Genomic DNA, 13,647 nt, shown 5'->3' with positions numbered 1-13,647 from the left:
CCTTCCCCTGTCTTTGAGCTTAGTTGAACTGCTCATTTACCTGCCTGTCATAAAGAAAGCACTCTGCGGACAGATATGCCAGTCTAGAGTTTTAACTCCACAGATGCATTAGCATACACAAAGCATACCTAAGAAGTGATCAGAAATATGGAAAAATCTAAAAATTGTCTTAAACATTAGTACAAAATACGCCGATGCACTGTAACATAAGCAATGTTTTACAGTTGAAGTACTGCGCTCTAAGAATTACTGAAATATTACATCCATGTATATTTTATAACGCACAGCACATGAGGCTACACTGCAGCTTCCATTGCTCCCTGTCAAATGATTGGCACAAGATTGTAATAACCACGTAGGATCCACCATACAAACTGCCTGTTATTGGAGTGACATTTGCTTTTTTTACTTTTATTTCCCAGAGGAATTGATATTCATCTTTCTAATGAAGATCTTTTTGCCCCATCTTTTAAGTCTTGTCATTTAAATCCTCATGGAGGATCCTCATGTTGGTATTTAAAGGAAAATCATCATTTTTTTCTTCCATTGTGACCTTGGCTGTAAGTTAAAATGACCTATGTTGAAATTTGAAACTAGTCAGAATGGACACACGATTAGAAGACCGGGTTGAAAAATACCTGAATATTCGCCCCGTAGCCCTGCTGTAAAACCAATAATCATCATAAATTGTACACCTACAAAGAGAGTCATCAAACTTATAAAAAACATTTTCTGTTTGATGTTTTCAGCTACAATGTCCACCCTCACAGAATTTAATTGATGTAACATATCAGTGTAGGTGCTCGAGTGAAAAGGGCGCAATGACCATAAATGCTGTATTAGGGATAGAGATCACATTTGACCTAAACAGAGGCATTTTGGTGGCCCGCGGAGTGGGAGACTCCTTTTTAGAATGCTGTGAATTGTGGGTTAAAGACTCAAGACAGTCTGGAGAATTACCGGTAAATACTTACGGACAGTTTGCACATACATTTGCTGATTTCACTTATTCTGACTTCTCAGAAACAAGCCTCAAAGTCTTAGTCCGTAAGACTGGTAACATATTGGCTGAAGTAAAAGCATCAGGTGTTAAAGGATTCCTTATCCCTGTTTGTCTCTCTGTTGCCCCCTGTACTGTAGGTGTGGAGGTGGCAGTCTGGGGAGTGTAAAGTACTTCAGGGTCACAGGGAACAGGTCAGATGCTTCTCACTGCTCTCCACCTTGCCTGTCGACACAAGACTGCTGTCCTGGTCCTTCGATGGCACTGTCAAGGTGAAAACACACACACACACAGACTTACAATACAGTTAAAAGTAGCATCAAATATAAAATGATCCCTCTTTTTCCTGCTTACTCTTAAGATGTGGGATATAGAAAGTGGAGAGAAGCTGCAGGACATCCAGGCTCATCGGGAAGCCATCCTGTCCTGTCATGTATCGCCAGACGGATGCCTCTTCGCCACCACCTCTGCTGACAAGACTGTTAAGGTTCAGCACAGACGCACGCACACGCACACACACACACACACACACACACACACACACACACACACACACACACACACACACACACACACACACACACGCATACGCATCCTCACGGGATGAGACATATCTGTTTGTGCTTACAGTAACAACGTGACCTATTACAGATCATCTTCTTCCATCAAACCTTCTGAACTCATTACTTACAGTGTATACATACGGCTACATTGCTGTGGGTGATACCCGAGGCTTTCACCACTAGGGAGACGAGGGACCTTAGCAGTAGAGATTAGCATGGAGCAGTGGCCCAGGCCTGATAAGTTAGCTGCAGGTCAATCTGACCTTCTACACCCACGTCCAGTGATCATTTAGTTTGACTGCAGCTCGTGGACCTGCTGACCCAACAGCCTGGCAGGCTGGCAGACTGGGAGGCTGGCTGGCCTGCAACAGACCCAGCTCCATGCCTGGATGTAGTTTTTGCCAGGTTTCCATTCACAAACACTGCTGCGCTTGACTTTCACCTGACTTTGACTGACTCAGTGGGCTGGAGATGTGTTTTTAACCTTTTACTGAGCAGTTCTTAAATTATTGCTTTTCTTACTCCTCATCCACAAGAAAAGGAACTCCATAGCACAGTGCATGCTGAACTGTACTGAGACTGTCCACTCTTTGACACTGGTCCGCTCTGTGTTGTTCGTTTTCTTCGACCATAAAAATAGCTGTGGTTCAGCGTTAGATTTATACTTCTGTGTCAAATATTCAACCGCAGACAACAACGCTGTTTCCCAAAAGTCCAGTGTTCGAAACAATGCAAAGCCAATCTCTCATGCATTTGTTAAAGCAGTTGAGGTAGAGCCACAGATTTTCACACGGGAATTTGAATGTGGTCAGCAGCCAATCTGGCTTCTGTCAATGGATGTGAGAGTGAGAGAGAATGTGTGTTTTATGGATTTGGCAAAGATGATAATTAGGTGTATGTTTGTGTTGTGGGACTGGTTAGCAGTTAGTCATGTGGTCCTTGCTCTCCAGACCAAGCCGGGGCTTTGGTGGCTCAAAACACACACAAACATAAAGTCCCCGGTCTCATCTAGATTTAGAGGTCAAACCAAAAGGCTCAACCATGAGTGTATTTGTTGAACACCACAAAAAGATGGAGGGTTCTCTGTTCGGTTCATTCCTTTTTCTCCACCTTTGTGTCTCTCTCTCTCTCTCTCTCTCTCTCTCTCTCTCTCTCTCTCTCTCTCTCTCTCTCTCTCTCTCTCTCTCTCTGTCCCCCCTTTTTCCTCTTTTTCTACTGACCTTCATATGAATGGGACTTTGTGTGCAGATACAGTTAGCCGGCTGCCAAATGAAGTGTCTAATTATGAGGCTGTGTTATTTTCTGTGCAGCACAGGATGTGACTGGGGTAAGGAAGGAAAACAGAGAGAGGAAGAGTAAGAAGGGAGGAGAAATAAAGAGAACAATGAATGAGAGACAGAAAGTAAAGCAGGAAAATGCAAACAAATTGAAAGTTTGTCCTAATAAGACTGCTTATAAGGTGGTGACTTCTTTGAGCTACAGAAATACATGAAATAACTTATTATTATTATTATTATTATTATTATTATTATTATTATTAAAACCTGTTATTTTCATGTAAACACTGCTGTGAAGATTTAATATAGTAATATTTCATCTACATTATATCACACGTTAGATGCCCTGTATTACAGAAACAGGTCGGTGGGTTGCTCTTGAATAAGTAAGGGGTTGTATCCAGTACATGCAGATTTATTTCAGATAAAGTCAGAATTTATACAGTTTTGTTTTTGGTTGTCATTGCTTGTCATTTTTATATTTTATGCACAATTGATGTACCAATTTCTGCTTTTCCTTCTTCTTGATGCATTTCTTTCTGCTCCTAGTTGTGGCAGTGTGAGTCCTGGCAGTACGTCCACACCTTGAACGGCCACCAAGACTGTGTCCGAAGCTGCCGATTCTCCTGGGACAGCCGATGGCTTGCAACAGGAGACGACAACGGAGAGATTCGGGTGAGTGTTCGACATTGACCTTCACCCATTTCATATCATTGGTAGCAAAGGTTAAAAAATGGCTGAATCTGAGGTATTTAATGAGGTAAATGAATGATGGTACTGAATGAGGTATTTAACCCCAAAATTCCACCAAATGCGAAACGGCTGTGGATCTGCTCCGGAAAAGCAGCAGAGTCCTTAGGTTTCCAATAAAGACGATGTGTGTACTTCCACTGACTGTGGAACGGCTGCGTCCTGAGAGCTTTGCAGCAATTTAGCACACGGCAGATAGTGCGGGACTGGAAGTAGAGCACAGAAACGAAATAAAACATCTGGTTAATTTTCTAAATAAAATAGACCGTGCTCAAGATGGATCATATTTCCCTGCACTACACCTTGAAAACAAAGCACAGAGTTGTTTCACCTTTAGTCCTCTGGATGGATAAAAACTGTTGTTGCTTTTGTGGTTCAATTTTACATAAATTTGCGAGATCCTGTGGGTCCTCGTGACTTCAGCTGTCAGTCATGGTTGCAGCCGTTCTGCAACAAATCCGGACCTGGTGGGTGTTAACAGGCGGTGGAGCACAGAGCCGACATGCAGTGGAGCCAATCCGCAGTTGTTACACATCCGCTGGAATTTGGGGGTAAGAGATGAGTGGGGCGACTGATGGAGCTCATTTGGAAGAAAGTACAGAAGCTGCAGATGAGACGTGAGGACAGACTTCCCACTGACTTTCCTGCCATCAGTGTGTACACACCAAATTACATTATGTAACTAGTAGGAAATCATCCAATTTTATAATCCAATTTACAAAAAATACAGTTACAGCAGTTACATTTATTCCAGAGATCACCCTATAATTACATCTCATCTCTCATTTAGATAAAGTGCCTACTAATACATCATGATTGGGTGGCATGAAAGGAAGGAGGCAGGGCTTCTTCTCAGATGGGGGAGTGGGAGTTGGAGGAGGTGCAGGTTGTGTGAGGAAGTTGGGATGAAGAGAGCAGGAAGGGGAGGAGATGTCTGACAGTGGGAGGTGAAGGAGAGTACTCAGGCGGCTGAATTGGATCCCAAAGGCTTTGGAACCTGCAGTGCTTATACACAAACCCAAAGTAAACAAAAAGATTGAGCGTTGTTCAGCCTGCCGTCAACAAGGGGTTAATGCCCTCTGGTGGCCTTTGAGCTGAACTGCTCCATCATCCAGAAATGGATAAATCTATCGGATCCAATTACATAAACCACACTGAAATCTCACCCCTGTTTCTATGGTAACAATTGTGAGTCATTCTACACCAAAAACATGCCAAGTTTTAAATATAGCTGTACGTGTGATGTGTCATTGTCAAATGGACATGGCATGTGAACAGTTGCATAACAGCTGCAATCGACATGATGTGCTGCTAGTGAAGATCACGAACCGTCATTTGATTATTTATGTAGTGCCTTATGGGTACATTCACAATGTATATCACACTGCACATTATCTTTGTTATCCATTTTTATTTAAGTTGATCTTTAGAAATAGAAGTTTGACAAAACAAATATTATGACCTTCATAAAGAGATTGCATAGTTGTTATTGCGTAACCTCAGCATGGGGTTTTGGTCACACCTGTTGCTAGAGAACATCTTTGAACAGAGATGGAGGTTGTGATCTCCACTTATATACGACCCCCTAACCTGACGTCGTCATACTCAGATTCTAGTCAGAGTATGAGTCTGATACTGCTCCATTGGGCTGTAATTATGGGGCATGTCCCAACCGAAGCAGGAAAGAAAATGCCTCTGCACTCAATTGGATAGACCTACAGCCAATAAGAGCAACGGAGTATGTTACATATGTTGAACTTTTGCCAAATCCCAAAGGAAGGACGGCAAAAAAACATATTTTTCTGATCAACAGATGCCTTGATCACGGTTCTCTGTTCCTCTTTTAAAATGAATGCACTGACGGAGTATAACAGACTTGATGGCGGAATCTACACATCTCATTTCTCCAGCGGCAGCCATCTTTGTTGTAAATAAATCCAACCCAAGCTTTCTTTGGTGACGTGCCTGATAACGCAACACTTAGTTGCTCCACAACGGATTAAGTCCAGACCGAACTTCCCAACCTCAAATTTTGTTTGCAGGGCTACATTCGGCTAGCATCCAGGCTAACAATGACCCGTTATCAATCATCATAATTCCATACTTGGGTCATTCAATGACAACTGAACCATCTCCATGGCAACTTTGCAAACTCCAGTTGCCAATACAGGCCACAATATGGGGCCGAAAATAAGTCAATCTTGTAATAAGAACTTATTTAATTTGATTTTAATGTCAACAGTTGAATGATAGCACAGGGAGGGAGATATTTAAATGGAAAACACAGCTCACATTAAAACAAAGCTAAATCCAAACTAATGTAATATTCACTATTATTGTAAACGTGCAGATTTTTATTTTGTAATTGGGGTTATCTGTAACATTTACGTAATGGTTGGTTAATAATGTATGGCTGTCCATCACAGCTCTGGAGTGTCAAGGACTGCTCTTTGCTGAGGATTTGTTCCCGTGATGGGAAGGACGGCATGGACTCACTCCACGGAGGCTGGGTGACAGACCTGCACTTCTCCCCAGACAACTCTCTTCTGGTCTCGACTGGTGGTTATATCAAGGTATGTTAAAACATTCTATACATTCAGACTGGTTGCTCAAAGTCTACGTTAGTTGTATGGAATCACTGGGAAGTAGACATTGGTCAAATATTATTATAGTTTGTATGCCTTCATTAGAGAATCGACAGAGAGATGAATAAGGGGAGAGAGAGATTGGGAATATTATGCAACAACTGTCTCCAGCCGGACTTGAACCGTAAATGTTGCGGTCTATGTTTGGTGTCACATAGCCACCTTTTTTCTTGAGATTATTTGGCCAGAAGTTTGAAACCAGTGATATTTTGGTTTCACGGTATGCATCACGGTATGCATCTTAGACATCACGGCTACACAAAAAATGGAATAGTTCTACAAGAATAGTTTTATTTTCTAATCACCAAGTTCTTTTTTTAAATGCCAAAATATTGGAACACAAATATTAAACAAAGACGTTTAAGTACTGTGTATGTCTAGTGATGTAGAGTTTTAACAATAGCTTCTTAAAATATGACTGTATTATATCTACTGCATCAGAATTTAGGCAATGCATTATAAAACAATACTAGAGTAGATGTGTGCCTCTTCCTGCCCACGTGAAAAATGTAGTTCTTTCTACACATAAAGTTATTTCCACAAAGTTATGTAGCATAATTCACTCTGAATGCCTTTTGCTTTTTCTCAACAATATATCACTGTGTATGTGAGAGGATGAGCTTTTGATTGAATTGTGTTTGATATCTCTCAGTAAAACAATACAAAAATGCCTCCAACATGCGTCATTGTTACGTTATCTAGATAAGCACTGCAGTGGTGCAGGTTTACATAAACCTCAATACCTGAGGGAGGTGTGTGTGTGTGTGTGTGTGTGTGTGTGTGTGTGTGTGTGTGTGTGTGTGTGTGTGTGTGTGTGTGTGTGTGTGTGTGTGTGTGTGTGTGTGTGTGTGTGTGTGTGTGTGTGTGTGTGTGTGTGTGTGTGTGTGTCTTTCTGTCTTTCTGGGTTCACGAAGCAGACAGTCTCAGCTGTGATCTGATTGGCTATTTGGTTGGATATGATGTAATCCTCAAGGGAGAGCAGTTCTGATCGATGAGGCTTGATATCTCAGATTAGTGCTGATACTGTTTGTGGGGTTGTGTTGTGTGCCTGAACATGTGCATGCACGCCTTTTGTTTATACGTGCTTGTGTGGGCCGACAGAAATGTTACTGTTGAGAAGGCACTTCAGACTTTTTAAAGACAGGTGGCCAAAAACACATCCTAATCTCGTCTACAGCAGATTGCTGTTGACACACTCATAAAGCGTGGAGATGAGCTCAAACTCAATGAGAGTCTCATGTATATATTTTTCTTAATACTGTTTAAGTTTTTATATATTAGATATGTAATAAAAAACAAATTATACATTCAAATATATGCTTGATGCACTGATGTATTAGTATGGATCAGCTTTGTTACATCCTCATGACAGTCATATTATTCTGGGAATCGGCTCTCAGATCACTTCATTACTCCATTTCACAGACATTTTTTATGCTCTCTTTCTTGTCTTTAGCATGGCATGTTGATGGATCAGCATATAGATGTGAGGAGCAGTGATGGATTATTATGCCTGTCTTAAAGGGTGGACCCCCCCTGTGTCGCTAGCTTTGATTGATTAATTGTACTGTGGGTCGGCCGGACAGCTATGACAGACCATCCTGTCCGTCATCATAATAACTATGACAGAGTGTGGACCTCGTATGACAGATAATATAGCCCGCAGAGTACGGAAGCATGATCATAATCCAACTGTCTATCTGTTTTAAAGATCATTGCCAAGGCGTGTCTCCATGCTCGTCTGTTTTTACAATCAGCAAAAGACTTGAAACTAAAATTTGGCATCTATACTCTGACACAGAACTTTAAACAGACTTTTTAGTAAGGAAGTTGATATTTATAAAATAAAAAAAAATGAAAATCCTTTCTAATCCCATAGCTGGCATGTTGTTGAGCTTTTGATATGACAATAAATATAATAGTTCTAAGAATGGTACAAAAAAAATGTCTCGTAGCATAATTATGTTTCTGTCAGTCTTGGAAAAGGGTTTGGCAACCATCTGGACGCCCTCATGAGGGTATTTGGATTGTTTTTATCCTCAGCTGGTGTAGGGAGAATTTTCATTATGGAGGATCAGTGGGATAGTATTAAATGTGCATTTGGATCATATATGTAGACTGACTGATTTTGACGTTTGGCTTGAATTCCATAAAAGCTCTTTACAATGGCTTTGAGGGGTAAAAACTTGTTTTGTTCTTAGAAAGTAGAAACTACTACTTAGTAATCCATTCTCACCATATAATTTGGTAATATAATAAAGTTAGGAATGAGGTAAAACATAAATATAGGATCTTTATTATATGAACAAACATGCTGTTGGCTTTATATTTTATAAACATATATACACGCACATACACACACACACACACACACACACACACACACACACCAGATGAGCTCACATTGTTGTGCTTCTGTTTCCTAGACTTAAATTAAAGAACTATTTTGTTCTAAGTTACAGTTACTTATAGTAGTAGTTGTACAATATGCTAGGAGGACGTCTACCTCAATATTTAGAACACATGCTGACACACCATTCAGAAGAGGCACTACAGTCTTTTGAAAGATCCTTACAAAAATAATAAATGTAGTATATGTTAAAAATGCACTGATCCTCATTGCTGTGACAGAATTCCTCAAGAGAACTTGAACAAGAGAAATAAATAAGCAGAACCAAGCAGAAAAGGCATGTATTCCTTATGGTGATGTGATTCAGTGAAGAGTTTGGGGCTGTCAGAACGCAGCTCCAAACATCTGACGCCTTTTTACAGAATGACTCAGTGCGTTGCGGTTTAACAGGATGATGTTGTTATTGGTTGCATAAGAGCGGGAGAAGTGACTGCGGGTGATGTCTCTCATGGTTCTCTCTCAGTTGATGTGTTGATATGGTGCAACATGAGGCTTGTAGAGTGAGGAGTCTATAATGCTTGCCTCTTTTTATTTGCCTCTTGGTTCCCTGTGTAACGTGATGTTTTTGGGGTTTTTGCTGTTTGTTTATTTTACTCGTCCCTGTCAGTGTTGCTGCCTTTATCATCTCTGAAGCTCCTTTTTATTTTCTTTGTCTCTGCCTCAGTTGTTTTATCAGCCCCCCTCGGTTTGTATGGTTGGGTGACTGGTGTGAGTGTAATTAAAAACAGCGGGGTATTGTGTGGGGCTATATGTCCTTGTCCAATCCCCTGTTGTGTGTCGGTACCTGTGTAGTGTTTAATTAAACATTTCTTATGCTTCTTATCACCGACGTTCCACTTTACACTTTTTACACAAAAAAATAAGGGCTTGTAATGTGATGGTGTGATGAAGTGGTGTGGTCCAGACCTCTGAGAGAGGCTGTTACATCACTGACTCCCATCATTTTTCCTCCCTTCTGCCCCGTGTACTGCAAGGGAATGCTGTACCACACCTGGCCTTGACACACATACACACACCAACACACCCACACCTCCTCCAAACGCAGATGAGACAATCTGTCACAGTGCCATGATCCAAGTGGGAGGCGGCAGGTGTGAAAAGGCTCTTCATGACTTTACACACACGCCCAGCAGCCCAGAGTAATTCACACCTAAGTCGTCAAGTTGCAAATTAAACAGCAATATTATCAGATTCAAAAGTGTCTTTGCTGAGTGAACACAGACATGAGAGGCCTCTCCTTATTTAGACTTAATCAATATCTCTTGCATTTTGTCGGTTTCACTTAGCCAGTCTGAGGTGCCACCCCATCAGCATCTGTTGTCTTGTGTTAATTTTCCTATTTCTGTTTGATTGGACTCACTGATGCAACCATCATTCTGCTACTGATTTTAAAAAGAAAAGTCTAAAGCAACGCACTAAACCCCCACCTTTTCTGCTCAGTAGTAAACGTGGTTGTAGCGAGCGAGCAGCTCTCAGGTGTGAATTTCAGTGTCTATGTTTTTGGGTTGTTAACATGGTGATGCCAATAGGGAGCACACAAGCTACCTTGTTCTACTACATTTAATTTCTTTATGGTTCTGTTTTGATTATGTTGGCTGCTTCAGTAAATGATTTCCTGAAGAGCACAAACATTTCTTTCATTCTACCATCTGCTACAAACCTTCTTTACCATCCAGCAGATTTCCTGTCAGATTAGCCACACAATATACAGTTCAATGAAGTCCAGAAGCCAGTAACGTTCCCAGTCTTCTGTTTCATTGAGTTTGGTTGGTCTGTTGAAGTTAACAGTAGTCCTGCAATGCCTGACCATCCTCCACAGCATTCGAAAGGAAGGTCTGGCTAGTCCACAAAGCATTCTGGGATGGTAGAAATGCTTGCTCTGCTTTATTGGTATTTCTTTAAACCAATCACAATTGTCTTAGGTGGCGCTAATCGCCGGATACAATGATGGTGCCTCTGCAAAATAGCCTCAGGAAGGAACTTGTTTTGTTGGATGTGTACGTTTAAAATGTTGTTTTAGTTGTTCCCTATAAAACTCAGATTGGATAGATAGTCTAGCTAGCTGTCTGGATTTAGCCTGCAGAGAACTGAGGAGAAGTCAACCATAGTTTTTAAAAATCAGCCGGAGTGTAGAATGCCAACACAAAGAAAGCGGAAGGTAACGGACATCTGGCCGAAAACGAAGGACATCCTGCGTAATTTCCAGCGGCACCTGAGCAATCCTGGAAATGAATCGTGGTCAATATAGGCTAATGTTTCTGCAACTTGTATCCTTCCCCATCTTGTCACTGTGGCTTCAGTTTGGAATTTCACTCTCTTGAGTGCTGAGAAGTCTCCACTAAAGATTTGTTGAGGTTGTGAGGAAGCCTGAACACCATTTATTTTAGTCAAGCAAAACTTGGAAAATGTGTGATACCACTGACTATACCTGGCCTCCCACGGGTTGTTGCTGGGGAAATATAATATGTTTTCCAAATCAGTACTATTTGTTGCAATGTGACCCTCAGGAGGAGCTTGTATTTCATTTCAATGCTTTAAAATACAAATGAGGTGTCAAATGTGTGCTGCTGTAATGTCATCTGAGACAGTGCAATCTAGCAAGCCGAGGCAAGCTGAGCAACCTCTCAACAGTGCACAGATCTGCAACTGTAAACAGGTGACTTCTATGTCTTATGGGTGAAAGGGAGATTCTGAGCATGTGTGTAGAGGGTGCTCACACCATACAAAATGCCTGTGGATTTACAACTTTTTCTGACACTGCTTCTCTTCCCTGACATTTGCGATGAGTAACTGCCGTCCACTGTCGATCAGCCCGAACACACCAGTGTTTAAAACTGCAACATTTTCTTCCAAAATCAATTGAATTCAATTGAATCGTCACAATCAGTGGATATCTCCTCGGAGTAAATCAGTGCATGTAAATGTAAACTTTGGTGAATTTAAACAGGTAAAATTTGTGCTATTGACGCTGGCCTTAACAGTGTGAAACTTAAGGATGCTCGTATGCACTAAACATTTCTATTGCTGCCCTTTTGCAACATGGCAGCAGCATGCGTGAGCACATACTGTACATGTGTGTTCTCATGTGCATGATAGTCAGGCACAAGATACAATAAAAGAGGGACCTGCTCATCAAAACCTTACTCTTCAGCGCCACAAAAGGTTAAAAAAAACAAAGGAATACCATGTTAAAACCTGAGTTGTGAATTTATTGATGGTGTTCGACCTTGTAAAAAAACATGTCAACTCTCATCTGGAACAGGACAGAAGCAACACACAGTTGTTTACTTGCACGTGCACAACACATAAACACACACACACACACACACACACACACACACACACACACACACACACACACACACTTCCAAACAGTATATCCCCAGATGGATGGGAGTGTTTTAGATGACTGTTCTCCCCTGCCACCAGTGTTGTCAGACATCACTTATCAACCAAAGCCTGTGATGGAGGAGAAAGGGAGAAACACAATTTCACCTTATCTCACCTTCTCACACTCCTTTCTCTGTTTGTCTGTCTCTCAGTTCTCACCAGACCTGCTCTTTCTGTGTTCTCCTCCAACCTTATCTCTCTGTTTCACACCTTCAGTTGTTTTTTCATTTTCTTTCTGCTGTCATTTTCTTTTCTGTCCAGTTTTGTGACCTTATGTTTGAAGGCGTCCTCCCTCGCTGGAAGCCATCGCTTGCAAGCTTTTTTATAGTTTCACACATAGATGTTCCCCCCATGATGCTGTTTTAAAATAAAGCTTACTTTGTACCGTAGGTCAGAGTTAAACCATTTCAGAACACTGGAGATTCCTTCCACTCTGCCGCTTTTTCAATCGAGGCCAGCTCCATTAAGCGCATTGTAACGAGGCTTCAGCAGCTAATGAACTGTTAGTGCCAATCACTTTGATCAAAACTCTAAGTGAAGGGAAGGAGGGCAGGTTGGTGTGATGAAGTGAAGGAGCCAAGGTTGCACTGCCCTTTGCTCAAGAGACATTTGTCGGACGGAGAATCTGTTAAAGATTAAGAAACCTTTGCATAGCAGCAAGCAGTGCAGAGGGCAGACGGGCCAAGTGGAAAGTAAATGCAATCACTTCTCTGAGAGATGGATCATGCAGTCAAGATTCTTGTATATTTGAGATGAACTACACTATAAGTAAATGTGGTTTCAGTCTTCCTCACTGGCAAAGACTTCAGTGCTTTCAGTCGAGGCTAAACATCAGTGGACAGTTAGTCCAAGTATTCATCTATCTTTCTCAGGCTAGAGTTATGTTGCCCCCGGCTACCTCCGTCTGAGGACTTTTTTTGTTCCAGATTTCAGAAATATAACTTGTTTGCATATGCCAGTTCTATTGGTCGGAAATAACAACAAAGCAGGCTGGTGCAAAAATATTTTTCTTATTTATAAACCAAGTATCAGTTTGTAATGTAGCATCAGACCAAAGAACACCAAAAGGAACATCAGGCATTGTAGTTTAGGTTTTAATTGATTAATTTATTATTATTTATCCAAAGTTCATTTTTTCTTATTTAACCTTTAAATCCACATCGGTCGTAAGCAGCAAACACCTTATGAACAACAGCCGTGTTAAGTTTTATCGCGTGTCCCCTTCTCATTGATGTTGAGCAGCTTCACCTACTCTTCATTCATCTAGCCTGATTTCTTTTTCTTACAATAAAACTCCTGTTTGCAAAAGAAAATATTAAATTCTATTAATTCATTAGTTCAAAGTCCTTCCCCACATAGAGAAATACCACTTGTAGACTCCAGATTTACACAGTCAATCTTTCACTTCTACTGGCCAAATGTCAAAGCACTTGAACAAGCCTTCACTTCAACACCACACGCTCGGATTCAGACCCAGGTGCTTTGAGGAAAATCACGGCAGACTTTCAGAGAGATGTACGTGTGTGTATATATATATATATGTATATGTATATATGTATATGTATATGTATATATATATATGTATATGTATATATATGTATATGTATATATA

At 41.0% G+C, this 13,647-nt stretch overlaps 1 protein-coding gene across 2 annotated transcripts in view; it reads left to right on the top strand.

The window, feature by feature from the left end:
- apaf1 (apoptotic peptidase activating factor 1) overlaps positions 1-13,647 on the top strand; it is a 40,579-nt gene that overhangs the window by 18,597 nt on the left and 8,335 nt on the right. For both annotated transcript variants that reach the window (XM_034863040.1, XM_034863039.1), the window contains 4 exons: positions 1,141-1,272; positions 1,362-1,487; positions 3,390-3,515; positions 6,017-6,163. In XM_034863040.1, the coding sequence (XP_034718931.1) occupies positions 1,141-1,272; positions 1,362-1,487; positions 3,390-3,515; positions 6,017-6,163 (531 nt within the window). The remainder of the gene's footprint in view (positions 1-1,140; positions 1,273-1,361; positions 1,488-3,389; positions 3,516-6,016; positions 6,164-13,647) is intronic.

This window comes from Etheostoma cragini, chromosome 23 (genome assembly GCF_013103735.1).
Source record: "Etheostoma cragini isolate CJK2018 chromosome 23, CSU_Ecrag_1.0, whole genome shotgun sequence".
NCBI lineage: Eukaryota > Metazoa > Chordata > Actinopteri > Perciformes > Percidae > Etheostoma > Etheostoma cragini.
Note: the sequence above shows the minus strand (reverse complement) of the source record. Positions and strands in the feature narration are given on the sequence as shown.